At 40.4% G+C, this 20804-nt stretch overlaps 1 protein-coding gene across 1 annotated transcript in view; it reads left to right on the top strand.

Annotated features, from left to right (window-relative positions):
* The window catches only part of GPR158 (G protein-coupled receptor 158), a 214279-nt gene that overhangs the window by 80928 nt on the left and 112547 nt on the right, over window positions 1-20804 (top strand). Inside the window, exon 4 of the mRNA XM_075211974.1 lies at window positions 5616-5833. Within this exon, the coding sequence (XP_075068075.1) occupies window positions 5616-5833 (218 nt within the window). The remainder of the gene's footprint in view (window positions 1-5615; window positions 5834-20804) is intronic.

The following is a 20804-nucleotide window of genomic DNA, read 5'->3' on the forward strand; positions in this document are numbered from 1 at the left end:
GACCAAAGAAAACATGTAAATAACTGTACCCATGCTCCTTTACAAATAACGAGGGGTGACTTGCAAATGTATGTGAGAGAACATTATGTTTTCTTATAACATAAATACAAGACAATAAAATTATGGATTCCACGCTTATAACTTACAGTAAAACACCCTTGGTCTAATATCAGGTTTAGTTTTAAAGTTTGGGGGTAGGTTAAGAGTTATTATTTGAGCTAATTTTAGGCTATGTGTTTAGGTCTAATACTATGATGTTGAAATTGAAGTTAGTGTTTATTTATTTTATTATTTAATATTTTATTCATGATAATGGTCAAGTTACTTAATTAAAAAAGGACACTCCCCCCTTTGCAGCAAGGCATAGCTTGTCTGTCCAGGACACAGGAGACTGATACAGAAGTTCTACCGGGGCTCATTATGTCTAAGGTTCTCCACCCTTGTCCTAGTGGGCCCCTGGCAAATGACCCTTTTGTCCCCTTTATAAAACGGCCCTGGTTGCAGGACCTATGTAGAATTTGTTCACCCTGCTATACCTTGAACAATATAAAACATAATCAAACAAACTAACAGCATTGCAGACTGTATATTGGAATTTGGTAAAGATACTATATACACCCTGCCTTAAAAATGCAGGTAATTAATGTGTAATACAAGTTAAAAAAGGAACAAAAATGTTTCTTTCTTAGGGCTTATTTGATACTAGCTGAAATACGCAACATTGCCCGGGATTAAATCATCAAGTTATTAGGTTATCAATGAGTTGGATGTAACTGTCAACAATTTAAAAATAATTAGCAGTTACAATATCATCCGAATTCATCCAGTGGAAGATCCAGAACAGGTTCCCTGGGTCAAAGTTCTGGCCAGCGTACACCAACGAGAGGTTGGACCAGTACCAGAACCACTCCTCTAGACATCCCACACCAATTACCACCCCTCTGTGAGTTTTCATCCAGATCCATCCAGTGGAAGGCCCAGGACAGGTTCCCTGTGTCAAAGTTCTGGCCAGCGTACACCAACGAGAGGTTGGACCAGGACCACAACCACTCCTCTAGACATCCCACACCAATTACCACCCCTCTGTGAGTTTTCATCCAGATCCATCCAGTGGAAGGCCCAGGACAGGTTCCCTGGGTCAAAGTTCTGGCCAGCGTACACCAACGAGAGGTTGGACCAGGACCACAACCACTCCTCTAGACATCCCACACCAATTACCACCCCTCTGTGAGTTTTCATCCAGATCCATCCAGTGGAAGGCCCAGGACAGGTTCCCTGGGTCAAAGTTCCGACCAACGTAACCCAACAGGAGGTCCAACCAGGACCTCAACCCCATAGTATGTCTTCTGGGATCTAATATTGCCACTCTGGGAAGTTTTCGTGCAAATCAATCCAGTGGAAGTCTCAGAACGGGCTCCCTGGGTCAAAGTTCTGCCCAACGTACAGCAACAGGAGGTTCGACCGGGATCACTTTGCATTGGTTTAATCCCAATCGGTGCAGGAGTGTCTGAATGCATAACCAGACAGACAAACAAACAGACCAATGATTTTTATATATTAGATTGGGAGCCATAATTATGATACTGTAAAATAGACATGAAGGGCTCACAAGAGATAGAAATACATTTATTAATATAGGCAAAAATAAATTAAAATAAATGGATATTACTACTGTATATATTCCTCACAAATAAATCTATCCAGACTATATAACACACTAAGGGGTATATTTACTAAACTGTGGGTTTGAAAAAGTGGTGATGTTGCCTATATCAGATTCTAATTATCATTTATTTAATACATTCTACAAAATGACAGCAAGAATCTGATTGGTTGCTATAGGTAACATCTCCACTTTTTGAAACCCGCAGTTTAGTAAATATACCCCTAAATGAGGAGTCAATATAAATGAAGAGTGGCAGATCGAAACAAACAAGTAATACAATGCATTACAGTAATAGTATCTAACACAACAATGTGTCTAATGGGTTAGCATCACATTTCAATGGGGAGACAGAAAAAAAAGCAATGTAACGCAGTGTAAGGACCCCGATGACAAAACAATCTATTACCCGTCTGCTGACATAAGGAATAGATAAATTGTGCAATCAACAGAGCTCCACATGGGAGATAATGGTAACAATGAGATCCCCAGTCAGCTTGCTGTATACTTCACACAATGCTACAGAATCAGAGGCCCCAAATCAGCTACACCAGGAAGTGTTCTAATCACATATTAATGTATAGATATTGGATTGTTCATTTCTGAATACACAGTAAATTCATTGTGTGCCACATGGAATTGTAGTGCTTTAAATATATTTAGTTAATTTCTAACGTAGGTAAAAAGATCACAGTAACTAAGTAGAGAAACACTTCATGGTTGAAGAAATGATTTGGTTGAGACTTTAGCTGTCAGGCAAAGGTCTCTTCCGTGTTTGTTCTCTGTATATTTCCTTCTCAGGATCCAGTTTGATATAGAGCAGGCTAAACCCCATTAAAACCAGACATAGTTTCTCTAACTAAATTACTACACTTATTATTATTAAAAAAACGACCATATTTTTAATGTCGCAGACATGTTGGGAACATTAGCCTAGAACATTAGGCTTTAATGAGAGAAAAATATTGTTCCAATGAAATAAGTTTTCTTATGACCTAGACCATGACAGTAGTCCACAATGTCGTTTGGCCACTTAGAAATAATTCTGCTGATTCACATGATCTGTTTCACCACCGGAACAGCGGGAAACAGGTCACTAGGTATTGGAAACCAGGTGAGGGAGCAGGACGGCTCTTGCTCTACCTGGCCACTCTATTCCAAGATTAAGGCTGTCACTGAAGGATGACTGGGGCTTCCATACCAGCAGGCTCGTGACAGATTTCACTACACGGCTTCAAGAGAGATCAGAAGAGAAGAGAGTGCATTATGATTATTCTTCAGGACTTACAATTGAAATACATCCCATAATAGTCTGTTAAACATGTTGGTTGGTTTTATGGTTTCATAGGCCATTTACTTGTATTTACCCACACCGAAACGTTTCTTAACCTGACTCTTGGAGGTAAACCCGTAGCCTCACCACTGTACACGGGCCTGATTAGGGAGGATTAAGATTCCTGGAATCACCAAATCCAATAAATATATTGTCCAATAGCTGATAAGAAAGGTAACAAATAACCTGTAGTACAACTCATATAACATTGCATTTGAAAAAAAAAGAGGAAAAACGGTGCCCAATAGAGTCTTGTTTTTGTCCCTATTATAGTTTCCATCTGGCTACTATATATGTTCTTCCTGCAATGTAAAAATAAGACTATGGGCTATATTTACTAAACTGCGGGTTTGAAAAAGTGGAGATGTTGCCTGTAGCAACCAATCAGATTCTAGCTGTCACTTTGTAGAATGTACTAAACAGATGATAACTAGAATCTGATTGGTTGCTATAATCAACATCCCCACTTTTTCAACCCGCAGTTTAGTAAATATACCATAACAAGTCTTATGTGTCCTGGTAACATAGAGCCGTCAGTACAGGCATATTTAAGTTTATAGAAGGATATATGAAGTAATAATTTTTACTGATAACATATTTGCAGTCACAGGTACGTAATAAATCACAAGCTTCAATAAAACAAATAACTTCCGTAAAACCTACATTAAATAAATATATTCCTTAATAATGATTAGTAACTTGAGTGGCGCTTGACCTTCTCATCGTTACATGGAATTTAGCAAAGGTTAACATAGTTAACGGCAGCCCATATACTTATTAACGGCAGCCCATATACTTATTGCTTTTTCTAATAATGGCTTTACTTGCTTCAGTAAACCCAGAATAGTTATTAAGGAACTGATGTCCAGTAATTTTCTTAAGTAAAGGTTGCACATTATGAAGATTGTAGGGTCTTGTGTAAAGAGGAATCAGAATTTAAATTGTAATCAGTTATCATTAATGGAAACATTCAACATTTAAAAAAAAGTTACTAGTTTAATGGACATAGGGATGGCAGTTACCTATTATTTTAATGCAGATAAGAAACACTTATATATTGTAAAAATAGTAATATAAAAATAGATGTTTCAACACATTTTAAAAAGTAACATATTGTATTTAAATATTCAACACAAACATCTCACTGAGTACATTAATGGGTCTTAAAACCGCCTTCCAAAACACCAGTTGAGCTGTGTGAAGGTTTCTTACTTGGAAGTGATATCAGAGTTTTGGGATGACTTGAGATAGTTTTCGAGCTTTTAGCGAGGTCTCTGGTACAAATTATGTTTAGGTTATATTACCTTGAAGTGTGTCAAGCCACATATGTTCCTCTTTAAAACAAAGGGCCCCCTTCTTAGGACACCAAGGGGGATATTCAGTTAGCCGCAAAGTGTCTCGCAGACAATCCGAAGACACTTTGCGGCGAATATTTTTACAAAAATATCCGCTCATTTTTCCTTGCGCCCCATAGTGGTGCAAGGAAAAATTAGCGGATATTTTTATCGTAGTAACGGTAGAAATGCACAGCCGCTATGTTCTCAGGAACATCACGGCTAATTGAATCTGCCCCCAAGGGTTAGACACTAATACTTCTAAAAAGGAAAAGTGGAGGTGTTGCCCATAGCAACCAGTCACATTCTAGCTTCTATTTATCTAGCACATTGTAGACACATTTCCTTTTAGAAGCTTCAGTAAATCTACCCCCAAAAAAGCCAAGATAAAAGCTATTTTAGGACTGTCCCAATATCCACGCTATCTAATGATGGGCTCTCAATCCTGTTGGGTACAGGACAAATGCCAATTTTGCCCCTTTAATTAAGCAGTTCTGTGTGCTAGGACTGTCACATTTTTTGTAACTGAAAAGTATGATTTTACTATAACGCACTGGGGTGCTCTTACTAAAATATAATATGTAGTTGGGCAGCACGGTGGGCTAGTGGTTAGCACTTTTGCCTTACAGCACTGGGATCATAAGTTCAATTCCCGACTGTGTCGAGTTTTTTATGTTCTCCTCGTGTTTGCATAGGTTTCCTCCCACACGCCAAAAACATACTAGTAGGCTAATTGGCTGCTATCAAATTGACCCTACTCTCTCTCTGTGTATATTCGGGAATTTAGACTGTAAGCTCCAATGGGGCAGGGACTGATGTGAGTGAGTTCTCTGTAAAGCGCTGCAGAATTAGTGGTGCTATATAAATAAATGATGATGATGATGTAGTTTTAAACTATTAAACAGATGTCAATCCATATTTATATTTAGTAAACTAGCAGAATGGCTAGGGTTGCATGTCCACTTAAAAAAGTATATTATAATTGAAATAATTGGTCCTACATTGTGGAACTGCAGTTTCTGCAGTTTCTAGCTGTTTCCATCAGTCTCAATAGCTACATGTAATATCACAAATTAGCTGACAGTGTTGTCTGCAGTTTAGGTTGCCAGCTTGCAAAATGGCTGCCTCCACTGTGTAGTTGATGAGCCCACTTTGTCAACAGCCTTCGCTCTGAGTATTTGATGGGTCCTCTAATTTATGAAACATAAAAAAACGCAGAATAATTTGCAAACTGCAGACTATATACTATGTATGATATTTATCATGTTTATTTCCATTCCTCTAGGGCAGAATGTGGATAATCATTTTTCTAGAGGAGAAATATCTGAAGAGGAATATAAGTGTCTACCCTGCAGGGAAGGTTGTTCATACTGTACGGCTGATGCACCCTGCTATGCGCAGGAGGACAAGTATTTACGGATTGCTGTCATCTCGTTCCAAGCTTTCTGCATGCTGCTAAACTTCATAAGCATGCTAGTGGTCTACCATTTCCGCAGAGCAAAGGTAAACCATTTTGCTTCTTCTGATAACTTCTAACTGTATGTGTCGTTATCTCTCCAAATATGTTCTGAGACACAGTTTATAGTAAGCCTATAAATTCATAATCGTCACAATTTTCCTCTGCAAAGTATCATGTGATATAATAATCTGCATTTGGAGGGAGGAAGGAAAAATTAAATACTTTTTAACAGTGAGTATGATAGGTCCATGGAAAAGCCACTTGTCAGACTAACACAATAAATTAACCCACAAATATACATAAGGCCATAAGATCTTAGGAGTACCTGTCCGCTACACACAGCGGTGTTAAGCATATTGGAGAGGTGTTACAGTTCCTGAAGGGAACTGCACAGGAAACAACAGCACAGGAAACAAATGAGCCAGATAAGGGAAACATCTAGAGAGAGACTGAAAAAGAGCCATCAAGTGCAAGTGAGATAGGGAGACAGGGAGAGAGATTGTGGAAACCAGAGACAGAGAGACTGAGAAGAGAAGAAAATGACACAGGAAGTGGAAAATTTGAATGGTTGATAGAGGTCATTGGTATTACCCTCTCCCCTGGCAGTCTGGTCCTTCTAGTCTGTCTCCTGACTCCATCTTCCCTGGCAGCCTGGTCCTTCTAATCTGTCTCATGATTCCATCTCCCCTGGCAGCCTGGTCCTTCTACTCTGTCTCCTGACTCCATCTTCCTTGGCAGCCTGGTCCTTCCACTCTGTCTCCTGACTCCATCTCCCCTGGCAGCCTGGTCCTTCCACTCTGTCTCCTGACTCCATCTCCCCTGGCAGCCTGGTCCTTCTACTCTGTCTCCTGACTCCATTTTCTCTGGCTGTCTGGTCCTCCTACTCTGTCTCCTGACTCCATCTTCCTTGGCAGCCTGGTCCTTCTACTCTGTCTCCTGATTCCATCTCCCCTGGCAGCCTGTTCCTTCTACTCTGTCTCCTATCTTCCCTGACAGCGTGGTCCTTCTATTCTGTCTCCTGACTCCATCTCCCCTGGCAGCCTGGTCCTTCTTCTCTGTCTCTTGACTCCATCTCCCCTGGCAGCCTGGTTCTTCTACTCTGTCTCCTGACAGCCTCTCCCCTAGCATACACTTGTCTTCCTCAGATCCCACTGCCATGGCCCCTGTCTCTGTGTTCTTCCCTGGTTCTTTCTCCCCTGGAAACCTCTCTCCCCTGGGATCCTGCCCCCTGACACACCCTAATCTGGGATCCTGCCCTCTGGAAACCTGTTCCCACCCCTTGCATCCCATCACCCAGACATCCTTTTGTTTCTTCCACGGCTTATTTAAAATATAAACTATATAAATTAGATTGAATTTTTCATTTGTTTATGGTATATAAACACAGAAACCTGAAAAACACATTTTTAATTAACATTTCACTCCTGATCAGTTATACAAGTTGGATGTATGAACTTCCGTTTCGTGCAGAAGTATATTTGACACCACAATTTTCCTGCATCACTGTAACAGGCGCCTGACATCAACATTCGGTGATGTTGGGGACTCTGCTCCTTTTACTCTCTTTTACTGCAATCTTTTTTTCATTGCCCTCCTCATATCCTGACACTGGCCCGTCTCATGCAGCCCTGTCCTCACTTACATAATCACACACGTGGACAGGACACTGTCATCTCCTGCTGCTGTGAACAGTCAGATGCCCTGCTATCCAAAGCCAGCGATACCATTAGTTGAACTTATGCAGTTGTCTATGGCGCCAATGGTTAAGTGGTGTCCAAAACACTGTATGAGTGACTTAATGTTACTCCTCCAGTATTTTAATGCCTTTGCAGTGTCATGGAGGTAAAACAGCTGTCAGCTTCTTACATGCAAAGCTGCTGGCTGCTGCTCCTCCATGGGAGTGTTATGCTAGGATGCTGGGAGTGTGGGCCCAATGACCAAGGGAGGGTGTAGCACTTCCGAGTGGGGGGAGGGGTCTGTGTACATGCCCCTAAGGCTTACACCAGCCCTGCTTATATCCGTAGCAAAATGCTGAATATCATTCTATATAATCTGGGCCCTAAATTTCATATTAAAATTAGACATGATGGAACTTAAATGTCAGCATCTTAAGTGTCATTTTTGCTCCTGAAAACTATAACTTTGGTATCTGGCACTAATATAGCGGGGAAACCAAGATTCAAATTCCAATGTTGAAATCCTCAACATTTGGTCAGAGAACCAAATATTGAATTCAATAAAACCCCCTGATTGAAATACTGTACCTTAAATGTAAGAATTCTGAAAGACATATATACATTATTTACTACACAGTAGCAGTAAAAAGTTCAAGTTCAGTACAGAGCTGCAATTGTTCTTCTTCTATCCAGGAGAGTTAACAATATCTAGCTCTATGAAAAGTATTAAGTCCTAACACAATTTTCAAACTTTGCTATTGCAGATTCTGTACACAATTTGCACTTCACCTGTGTAAGAAATGATTGGATCAGCACAGTGACCTAGTGGTTAGCACTTCTGCGTCAGAGCATTGGGGTCATGAGTCCGATTCCAGACCATGGCCTTATCTGTGTGGAGTTTGTATGTTCTCTGTGGGTTTGCTCCGGTTTCCTCCCACACTCCAAAAACATACTGGTGGGTTAATTAGCTGCTATCAAAATTGACCGTAGTAGGTCTGTGTGTGTGTTAGGGAATTTAGACTGTAGACTCCAATGTGGCAGGGACTGGAGTGAATGAGTTCTCTGTACAGCGCTGCAGAATTAGTGGCGCTATATAAATAAATGGTGATGATGATGATCATCCATTGTCACTTATTTTGTAAATATAAATACTCCTTTCTCTTTGAGGCCCTACAGCCTGGTAAAGACCCCCACAACCCAAAATTTGAGGTACAATTAAGACAAATACTGTAAAAGCTGCTGGAGGTGGTTCAACTAAGTATTTACCAAGGGAGGTGGATACTAAATGGTTAAATGGTTATATATTTTTTTTTAGTTACTTAATAATTTACTATTACAGTTATCTTTCTTTTTTGGCTGAAGATGAAAGTTTGATTCACAAATGAAGATTTCCATTCTTAAAAATTAAATTCCAGGCTGTGAGCTAGGGCTGAATACTTCTTCAAGGCACTGTACATGCGATGATGGTACAAATGCCTGGGCAGAAGTGCATGAAAAGGCAACGGAGCACAGATTGATACAGACAGCAGTGCAGGATGGCTATGATTTAAATGAAGAATCTGTGTAATTTTGTGACAGAGCTCTGAGCAGTTTAGCTATGAATAGCTTGAGATATTTCGGTCCAATCCAAAAACAGTTCTGTTGCATGGTACACTACTCACTACCCCATGTAAGACTATATTTTGGCCCTTATTTCGTCCGCTCCTATGAATATGTGATGCCCCTTAATATAATGTAAAATAAAAATTGCCCTCCATAAGTCATTTATAAATTAATGTTGTCCCCATAATCATTAAATAATGATTGCCACAATGATCCATAAATCAATGGTGCTCCTATTATGTTCTCAATGGCAAAATAGCTTTAACAGAATGCAGTATCACCTCTCCCAACCTCTTTTTTTGTTTTGACTGTTTTGCTGGAGGTATTATAGCGGTTTGTCAAACCGCTGCTTCGTAAATCTGACAGCTTGTATTTAGATTGTGTTAAAAATGGGGATGTGCTGCTTTGTTAAACTGTGGGTTTTAGACAATTTACTGGTAGTTTAGCCTTTAGTAAATCCGGCGTTTTTAAGACCACTGGCAAAACCACAGAAAAAATGCAGTTTCATCAAACTACCCTTTAGTATGTCTTCAATATTAAAGATGAATCTCTCTTATTTGCTAATTTGCACTAACAGTCCTACACAGTATGTATTCAGAATCACAGGTGCTCTTGTCGTCCACAATTAAGTCCTGAGTATCACAGTGCTGGGCACTACAGAAATATATAACATTTGTGTATACTCATGTGTAGCCGAATGAAAATATAGATCTATCAGCTGTCCATCACAAATGCAAGATCAGAACATGAGATATTAGTAGTCTCCTGTACGTTTGCTGGCTGATGTTAGTGCATTCTCCAAGGCACCTACCTCTGGAGCTTCTCACCAACCAAGACCACTCCTTCCCAGCATACTGCAGGGGGTTACACGGACAGGTGTCTCTGTACATGCAGTTTTAGAAATAAAAAATTAAATTTCCAAATGAATATTCCACTTTCCCTGCTCTCCTTTCAGCTCCTGTGTCCTGCCACACTCATTACTCACAGGTGGACTACCTCCACACACACACACACACACACACCTGCCAGGATGCCTCTCAGATTGGATGTGCACACTTCTAACACTAACTTATCTGACAAGTGAGACTGAGACCACCTAGCTTGACTGCTCCCAAACACTCACTGTGCCCATATCAGAATAACTGACTTCACCTTGATACTCACTTTCGATCTGGAGCCCCCATTTTGGCCTCTATCTCTGGCACTTAAATACATCTCTCATTATTGCATGTATGAATGCCTTCCTCTCACTATTGGCGTTATTTCTCATGCTTATATCTGCCTGGAGGGCATTGGACCTAAAGGAGTGTGAACTGCAGTCAAACTTGTTTCCTGGGCATCTCAGTCAAAATTTAAATGGTCCGGTACCAATACACTGCTGACACACAGCAGAGGAGGGTTCATTCATTCCAACATCACTCAGGGACATTATTCAAACACATCTCTACAAAGGAGCGTTACATTAATATTTCAGAACTAGCAAGCAATATAAACATTTGGGGGTAAATGTATCAATCTGCGGGTTCTTCAACACCCACGTGTTCCGCCTCTTCCGCGATTAAATTTCAAGCGGCGCTGCATTGTAAAGGGTTAACTTCCCTTTACAATGCAGCGCCGTTTGAAATTTAATCGCGGAAGAGGCTGAACACGCGGGTGTTGAAGAACCCGCAGATTGATACATTTACCCCTTTGTGTTGTTTTTGCAGCTTTAAATTAGTAACTAAATTCATCAGGCAAATATAATGAATATAAAGGGGTTTTCCGCCTCCGTCTTGTTTTATAAAAACTCACCCTATCTCTGATGCTAGCACGTTGGGGAAGGTAGAGAGGAAGGTCTGGTCCGACACACATTTAGAACTTACGGCTAGCTTCTGATTGGACATGTGCTGTGACCATCCAATCAGGAGCGGTTATAATTTCTATCCATAAGTCAGATTCTCAGACACTCTTAGATTCTTGCTGAAGCTCCCCAGCAGAGGTCCCTACTGAAAGACAATGCTGCATTGAACATCTCATAGTAATTCAATCATATTGCTAGTGAGGCAGGAGTGTGTGTACAAGGTACTGGAAGATGGTAGGTACTGAAGATAAACCCTTTAAGACCAATTCAGTCATTTAGAAAAGTTTCGCCTATGTTGACACCCCATGTAGAGCATAATTGATTTCCCAAATGAACACACATTCTGATTTCACAGTGAATGGTAAAACTGCTCTTAGGTAATCAGTGTAGTGATGCATAACTTAATGTGGGTGTGGCTGGATCACTTAGAAATAACTTATTGTATAAATTTATTTCAATTAGTGGTGCAGTGCGCCACTGTATGATAATGCAAATGTGCTGATTTTTGTATTGGAAATGTATTGATTTCTGAGAGAGCAATGGGAGAATTTGTTTTTGCAACTTTTCTAAAGAAAGTCCCATGCTAATTAAGTCTTTTCATCTGAGTGACCAACACTTCTTGTTAGCCTGAATGCACAGGAAGGAGTCGTTAGCCTTTCATCCTGTGTCTTAGAGAGATAGGGAACTAGAAAGTAAGTTAGGAAATTGTAGATTGATGTGACTTTTGTTTAAATTGCGTTGAAATCAAGTTTTGTAAATATATTACATCCTGATGCTAAACATTAAATGTAATACCTTAGGTAGGTAGGGAAGGGCGCTGGGTTGCCCCCTGCCAACATGTTTGTTATAAATGGTATATAAAGAGCCCTGTTTGACCATGTAATGTACTATCTGAACTTCTGGACATAACTGGTACTTCTAACTTGTGTGTAGAGGTCCTTGTCAGGACTCTTCAGCAATAAACATCACTGCTTGAAGTTAATGCCTGACGTCTATTGCCTGCTGTATCCTGTGACCAACAGATAAGAGCTTACACTCTTATCCGTTTCCCGGCTGTCATGTGTTGAACCCAGCATCTCTGTGTCAATGCTCCGCCTGCTACCCAGCAGCCTTGATCCATAAGTGGTCAGGAGGTACCAGACAACCCACAGCAAAGAGGAGCTACAGCAGCATTAACAGCTACCCATAAGTAAGTGGTTCTAGGTGCCGTGCAGGAGCCTAGTGATGGCAGCGAGATTCTCCTACAACTATTACACAGTTGTGTGTGTCTGGTGACAAGATGACACCAGTAGGAGTGGTCAGTAACAGTTGGTTAATGACAGTGAGAAAGAAACCCACATAAACCGTGTAAGAAGATCCTCCCTTCATCCTTCTTCCCCAATAGACTGGGTGGCGAAGTAAGTCCATCCGCTCACAGTGAGATCCTGCAATGGATACCAGCCAAAAGTAATATAACATTTTACATTTTACATTATAAAATCCCTTGCATTTAATGCCATTGTCTTTGTTCTGATTATAAGCCTAGTTTAATTTATAATGTATCCATAATATTACTTTGAGGCATCTGTTGATTTCGCTCTTTGTTAATTTAGCCAAAGATTTCAATCCACATTATATGAGGTTTTATCCATTATGTAAATATTATAGACTTTTAATGGCTTTCTTAAGCAGACAAAATCATTAAGAGGAACATACAAGTTGAATGAAACCAAGCACCATTTCCCAAACTAGGAGAGAGCCAGATTGTTTTCATCCAAGTGAAACGCAGACTCACTCTTATTGTCAGGGTTTTCTTCTATGAATAATATGCACTATATTATTTATGTCTCTATTGTGTATTTCAACTCTTATCATTTAACTGTAATGTTATCATTTGTCTTATATACTATCTGTTATAATATAGTACATATATTTGATGACTTAGTCGTATTTATAAAACTCCATATTGATATTTCAATACTAATTTTTTCTTACTTGTTGGAGTCAGAGCTGGATTAAGGCTCTGGGGGGCCCGGGGCACTTTAGGCAGGGGGGCCCCTATGATGTAACATGGTTATCATTTTAGACAAACACACAGGCAATGCTGTGTGCACTACTGTTAGGTGCACGCAGCTCTGCCTTCACTGGCAGTACACGGTGAAGCGGGACATACCTTCCAACTGTCCTTGTAGTTGGACCCAATCCTGACTACGCGTGACAGTCACCCAAATTCAGGACTGCCCGACCAGATTCAGAACAGTTGGCAGACTGTCCTGCTCTCTCCGACCTGTTCTTGTCACTTTCACCACTTGTGGCTGCTGGTGTCTTTAGCTCAGTTGCTGCTTGTCTGGAACTTGGAATGTTGGGGGCCCTATTTGAAAAAAAAAATGGGTTCATGAAAATTAGAAAATTCCAACCAACCCCGATGTTAAATCAATAGTATTCTCATTTAATATATAAATATATTTCCCTCCCTCGAAAAAGCCCTATCAATAAATTAAATGGCATTTATGTTTAAAATATATAACCATTTAGCACAATCATCCACGGCATTAAATAATTCATATTCACATTTAATAAACAGATCTAATTTTCCCCAAAAAGCCCCACATTCATTTATGAGCTTCCAAACCACCCCAGCATCAAATTTAAAGGTCCAATCACCCCAACTTAAATTGATAGCCCACACTATTAAATTAAATTGCCCCACCATCACTCCACAAATAAAATAGCACCCATTAAATAATTAGCATCCACCTGCAATCCAAGATTAAATTAAGAACCCCCCTTCCCTCACACATTATATTAACATACTACCCCCCTCACACACACACATTATATTAACGTACTACCCCCACTAACTTTGTTTTATCCGCTCGCTGTATGGCCTTGTTTCTCCTTGTTTCTCTTCACAAATGGGACGGCACCTGTCACGTGTTGCAGGTCCCATGTGACACCAATAGCAGGCGACACACAGGGAAAGGGGAGGACGGATCGTAAGGATCCGTGGCCAATGATAGAAGGTGGCTGGTTTCGGAGGAGGGGCCAGCCACCAAGTAATAGAGACTTGGGCCAGTGCAGGGACCGGCCCAAAATAGTCTCTCTTTTATTTCTGCACGGCCCAGCGGGCATATGCCCCCCAACTTCCCGTCCCAGCCCGCCTCAGAAAATAGTATTGATACTGCACATTAAAAAAAAAAGAAACACTGATAAAATTACATCAGTTTTAATATATATATATATATCTCAAAATTATTGACATGTTATAAATGTTTCTTTCCTTTTAATGTACGGTATCATTGCTCTTTATGTATATGTATGTATGTGTATACATTATATATATATATATATATATATATATATATATATATATACACGTAGACACACACAACAAGTATGTTATGGGATCTCCCCTATTTTGTTAGTAATTAAAGTGGTTATGCCTCTTCTATTAAAGGTTTAATTAACATATACATGCACATATATATATATATATATATATATAAGTTGTAACTTGTATCTCTACATTGGGTGTTTGATTACAGCATTCATTTGCTGGTTTCTTCTCCACTGGAGTTCCCGGTCCTATTGTGGGTTTCTGTGTGATCCCAACATTTTACCAACATACTACACTATTGTGCGCCTCTTCCTCCATTTTTCTTCTATAGGTTGTTTCCATGCTACACCGCTTGGTTAAGGAAGATTGGCGGCCACCCGCACATGGGGAGTGTTTATTGAGAAGAACATAGACTTTTTGTTTGCTGGACTATTGGTGATTTGTTACAAAGCGCCATTTGTTGTATCTTGTTTTTTTGCAATTTCTGTGTGTTTGAGGTGTATCAAGGTACATAGCCTGCTATAACCACCAATTATGTGGAAAGTAGGGAATAGAGGTAACCAGAGGAATGAGTTCTGTACTAAGATATTTGATGATAATAACACTTTAGAAGAACCTAATAATGAATTGGACAATCTCTTTTGGGATCTGGAGAAGGTCCTTATTAAAGAGACCAAATTGTGGTGGGATATTAAAACCTTAGAGCAATATATTAAGGTAGATAGAGTCCCGAGAGGCCTCCGTATTAACAAATCCCCCACTTTTAACTCCAGCGATCCGAATTTCATCAAAGAATGGGATGGGGTTCTCCATGAGTGTTCTAAAAAGTTGATGCAGATAATTGTTCAAGAAAAAAGAAGAATGGTCCTGGTGGTTGAAAAGGAAATACAGGAAAAAGAGAATAGTATGAATGCATTTAAAGACCACAAAGATTTTGCGGTCAATGAACAAGTACTAATTAAGAAAGTGAATAGGGTTGAATTGGATGTAGCTAAAATTAAAGAGAGAAAGTACGCCAGAGATAGGAATGATTACATCAAAGATAAAATTAAAAGTTGGAAAAAGACTCCGACTAAAATGTATAGGAATAATGGTGAGACAAATATGAATATAAAAACCTCTGAGTCTTGGATAAATGTTCCACAGAAAAGGAGATCTTTCACCCCAAGGAATATTCCAACTAGGAGGCAGATGAATACCAATACATATAGGAACCGTTTCTCCGCTCTGGATAGGGCTGAAAGCGATATAGAGGATTTTTTATCCCCGGATCCAGCTGCACGGGAAAAGCCAAATTTCCTGTTACAGGGAGCTCCCTGTCTGTTAACTGAGGCTGATTGTCTTCTATCACTTGGTCTGTGATCGTGGATTCCTGTTATCTAAATCTGAGGTGGATCCATACTACGGTCAGCCTGATTATTACATCTGCCTAATTTCATCACATATTTGGTACGGGACTTTCTTATCGTTGGAGTCACCTGTATATTGTATATCACTGATAATACACTATGTGTGGCGCCCCCTGTCTTTTTGTATTTTATATATATATATATATATATATATATATATATATATATATATATACACATACATACATACATACATACACACACACATATTCCAAGTGAAAGTTTGACTCACCTTGGCAGCCACGTTCAGCACAGCATTCCAGTGTCTTTTGGTATGTGAGGAGCTGCTGCTGCACATGCGCAGCAGCTTCATTTCGGCAATCTTAGAATAGCCTGATGTACAGCAGCACCGCGGCTGCTGTATATCAGGCCAGCTGTCAAATTCTGCGGGGGGCGGTGCGCCTGCGTCAGGGGGCCCCACAGCCTCACAAGCAGCAGAATCGGATCACCGACTGACAGGTGATCCGATCAGCTGGCGGCCGGCGGCGGGGGGCCCTCAGAGAGAGGGGGGCCCGGGGCACGTGCCCCCTGTGCTCCCCCCTTAATCCGGCCATGGTTGGAGTCACAGGAAAACATGAACGAAAAGCTGGATCAAATATAGTGTACCGATCTCTCATCTATGCTCAAACACCAAACGCCTTTTTAACTCATTTAAATCTCTTCTCAATCTTTCCACCCGAAACCCTCTGACTGCTATCAGTTCCCAGGATCTTGATAAGATTGATAAGATCTGGCTAGAAGTGGTATAATCTTTCTTGACAAGCAATCAGCTCAATTTCTTCCCCGCACACTCTGACATCCTCTGACACCTTCTCTTGTGGGTGAAGATGAAGTATCTACTCTCTTCTTATCTTCCTACTCTACCTCCTGTCCTCTTGATCCTATACCCTCACAAATAGGTAGATCCCTGTCTCCTGTGCTCATTCCACCTCTAACTAAAATCTGTAATCTATCTCTCTCTTCTGCTATCTTCCCAACATTATACAAGCATGCAGTGATTACTCTTATTCTGAAAAAAACATAATTCTGACACAAGCCCTGTCTCAAATTACTTTCTCATCTCTCAGCTCCCATGCCCCTCCAAAACTTCTAGAGAGACTTGCCTACACTCGCCTCACACGCTTCCTTTCTGCAAACAACCTATTGGATCCATTTCAGTCAGGCTTTCGCTCTCAACACTCCACAAAGGCTGCGTTGACTAATGTTGTCAATGATTTGATCACTGCTAAAAACAAATGCCATTACTCTCTTCAAATTCTCCTGGATCTCTCTGCTGTTGACCACTCTCTTCTCATACAAATGCTACAATCCCTAGGTCTGCAAGACACAGTCATATCCTGGTTTTCATCCTACCTATCTAATTGCTTTATCAATGTTAATTTCTCTGGATCTACCTCTGCTCCCCTTCTTTTATCAGTAGGAGTCCCACAAGGCTCAGTACTAGGTCCTCTGCTATTTTCTATCTACACCACTCCTCTTGGAAAACGAATTAGCTCCTTTGAATTTCAGTATCATCTCTATGCAGATGATACCCAAATTTATCTTTTCTCTCCTGATCTCTCGACATCTGTGTTATCCCGCGTTACTGACTGTCTTTCTGCCATTTCATCTTGGATGTCCTCTCGCCAACTCAAACTCAATATTTCAAAAACCGAGTTAATATTATTCCCACCCACCAGCAGAAGCTTCCTGCCTGACATTTCTATTTCTGTTGACAACATGACCTAAAATCCGACCCCACAAGCTCGCTGCCTAGGTGTTATCCTTGACTCGCAACTATCCTTTGTTCCCCACTTCAACTCTATATCTAATCATGTTACATACATCTAAAAAAAACCTTCCAGAATACGCACATATCTCACACAAGACACTGCAAAAACGTTAATTCATGCACTCATCATCTCCCGCATTGACTTTTGCAATTCCCTCCTTACTGGTCTTCCCCTAAACAGACTCAAACCGCTACAATCTATTTTGCACGCAGTGACCAGACTGATTTTCCTTGAAAATCGTTTTTTCTCTTCTAAGGCACTTTTTCGGTCTCTACATTGGTTGCCTGTTTTTTACAGAATCCAATATAAAATTCTTCTTCTAACGTACAAGTCCATCAACAAAGCTGCACCAACATACATCTTCTCACTTGTCTCAAATATCTCCCAACTCAGCTACTCCATTCTGCACAAGATCTGTGTCTCTCATCCACTCTCATTACATCTGCCCATTCCCAGTTACAGGACTTTTTTCGAGCACCCACTCTGTGGAATTTCCTGCCTCGCACAATAAGACTTTCCCCTGGTCTACAAAGTTTCAAGCTTTCTCTAAAAACCCACCTCTTCAGACAAGCTTATAATATTCCTCAACCAGCATCTTAACCTCACTAGGCTACTACTAGGTATCCTCACTAGGCTAACCTTTACACAATTTACACAAGATAACAACCCTCTGACCCCAGACCAACATTGTTTGTGACTGCATCACATAGCATACAAATCACTTTTTATCCTTTGCATTTTTGCCTGCTCTCTCGGGAGTCCGAGACAACTCCCAAAAATTCGGGAGTCTCCCGGACATTCCGGGAGAGTAGGTAACTATGGTGTAGAACTACCTCATGAGGGTGTTTTGTGTGGACATAATTTTGACACAACATTGATATTTGCACAATAATATCTTATGAAGTCTACTTTCCACTTGTCATTGAATATTTATTTGTTCCAAAGCAATGTAATGTTACATTATGCTATAGAATATTTTTCTATAGCACACTTATTGCTTTTATCCACATCGGACATAGCCCCTGGAAGGTCCAAAAGACAAGTGCCGGGGGGATTGCCGATGCGAATTTCGTCATCAAGTTCCTGCACCGGCTCTGTTAGCAAGAAGGAAAAGCAGGATCCTGGAGGGTGGTCTATTCTCCCAGTAGCCCGGGAGCACTCCCTAAAATTCGGGTGTCTTCCAGGAGAGGAGACAAGTATGCTATAGGCTCTTTTTATAGAGCTATTTACATGTGACATTTGTTGATGTTTGATAAAAGTCTTTGTTATTTTCTTGCATTGTGATTGGCATAATTTTCCAGTGGATATTATTTTGTGCTTATCCTGCTCTGTGTTGTGTCTGTCTCAATACGGCAAGAGTCGTATAGGCAGAGAGGGCCTTCACCTGTATTCAACAAGAGAGTTTCTTCAGATCTGCTTGTATGTCTGAATTACATGCGATTTTATAAAAGAGACACCAAAAGTTTTATTTTGCGTGCCTTAATGAGTCAAGCCCAATGATTCATAAGTGACACAATTAGTGTTCCAGAAGTTCTCATTAGAGCATGATGTAGATATTAAATGCTCCCTAAAAATACATTTACAAGTCACCTAACCCTATTCACGTCCTTATTCACTTTACTGAACACAACTGAATACGCTGCTTAGTTATTTACACCTCGTTTAATATATGGTTCTTAGTCATCCGGTATAGCACAATAGGCTGATTATATTCGAAAAGACTGTTCTGACCTTCTGTTCTGTGGAATATGTCAAAGAGCCACCGTAGTGTGAACACTTTGAATTAACGGAAAGCAATTAAGAAAAATTGCTAGCATCTTTTGACATTATCCCAGGTGGAATAATTGCGCACACTAGCCCTAACATTGTAATTCCTGTCTAGATCTGATGATTTGTGCATACATCATTTCCTCCCTTGTAAGGTTGCGTGCCTGTTTTAACCTTTTCTATAAATTATACATGCAGTAGCTTTTTTCCCCCCTTTCGTATTACCTTTGTGTAGTAATTGCTTAACACTGAGGTGTTCCATTTCTGCAGCTGCGCATAATTAAAATTCAGAAATAAATATATTCCTGGTGTTATTTTGCAGATGTAATTCTGGAGTGTATTGCTTAGGGTTCATTTTGGTTCCTCTCTCTCCTTTTTACTTCATATGTGGCTAAGACCAATTTTCCTTCATATTATTGCTATCCCTCCCAAAATATCACAGAGATTACTCTGTAGTTAAGCCTCTAACGGTTATTTAAGTGCAAAAATACACCTTCAGCAGTGCCAGTGCTTTGTGTCTGGATTTGCGCAGACACACCTGATTTTATGTTGTACACATTTTGTACATGACACTGGCAGCTAGGGAGTAACATTTTGGACCGTCAAATATTAGAGGCTAAGCAGTTTATGGTGTATCTTTGGGCAATGGCTAGACACTTAGTTATGAACCCCCGTGCACTAACGAGATTTAGTTTTGAATGACAAGATTATTTAAATGAGATTCAAGGACACATTAGAGGTCATACGTTTCTTCTGCATCTTGAGACTTTAGACACACACAAAAGTGAAAATGTAACTAAGACCCAATCTTCCCAAACGCTTTTGATTGATTTAACCACTTGCCCGGGTGGCTTAAAACACCACATGGGTGCCCTCTTAATTGTGCAATGAAAAACGCTGACAGGGCTAGTCACTACTGTCAGTGACAGCTGGTGGGTCTAGAGAGGTTGTCAGGAGCCATCTCACCCTGTTCTGACACCCTAATATCAGTAAACAATGTTCAAAGTGAATATTTTGTGCTGCTTCCTGATTTGAAGAGCACATCCTCTGATGTCACTGCAGTGCAACATAGCAGAATACTGCCCCAGGTCTCTCTCTTCTAAAGTAGCGCCTCTTCTTTTTCAGTAATTTATAGTTTGTTTATTGGGAGTTGACCACTCCCTCCAGGTGCAGCATGCTTTAGAAAATGGAGGTTCAGGGAAGGTATTAAATGTGACACCCTGAATATACATTCACTGGCTAAGGACTAACCTACAGGAGATGTCTTGAAGTTGGCAGTGATCTTATCCCTCTCCGACCTAAGTATATGCTGACACATGGTGATTTATATATTGTTTGCTTTAAAGCGCTGGACAATATTTTCCTTTGTTCTTGGGTCCCTTCTGCCTGTTAACAGTACTAATAAGCTTACCTCCCAAGAGTCCCTGTTCTGGCAGAACTGTATCAATTCACTGACCACCAGAAAGTGACACGGCCTTGTAATAATATTGGCGTGGTGTTGGGCGGTACTGGGGTGTGTTGGGCGAAACTGGGCACGGGTTTGGGCAGATCAGGGGCATGGTTTATTTGTGTCCCGAATATGCTATTTAAAATGTTAGGAGGTATGTTAAGAAGTGCTTTGCTAAATCTAATT

Source organism: Mixophyes fleayi, chromosome 5 (genome assembly GCF_038048845.1).
Source record: "Mixophyes fleayi isolate aMixFle1 chromosome 5, aMixFle1.hap1, whole genome shotgun sequence".
NCBI classification, from domain to species: domain Eukaryota; kingdom Metazoa; phylum Chordata; class Amphibia; order Anura; family Limnodynastidae; genus Mixophyes; species Mixophyes fleayi.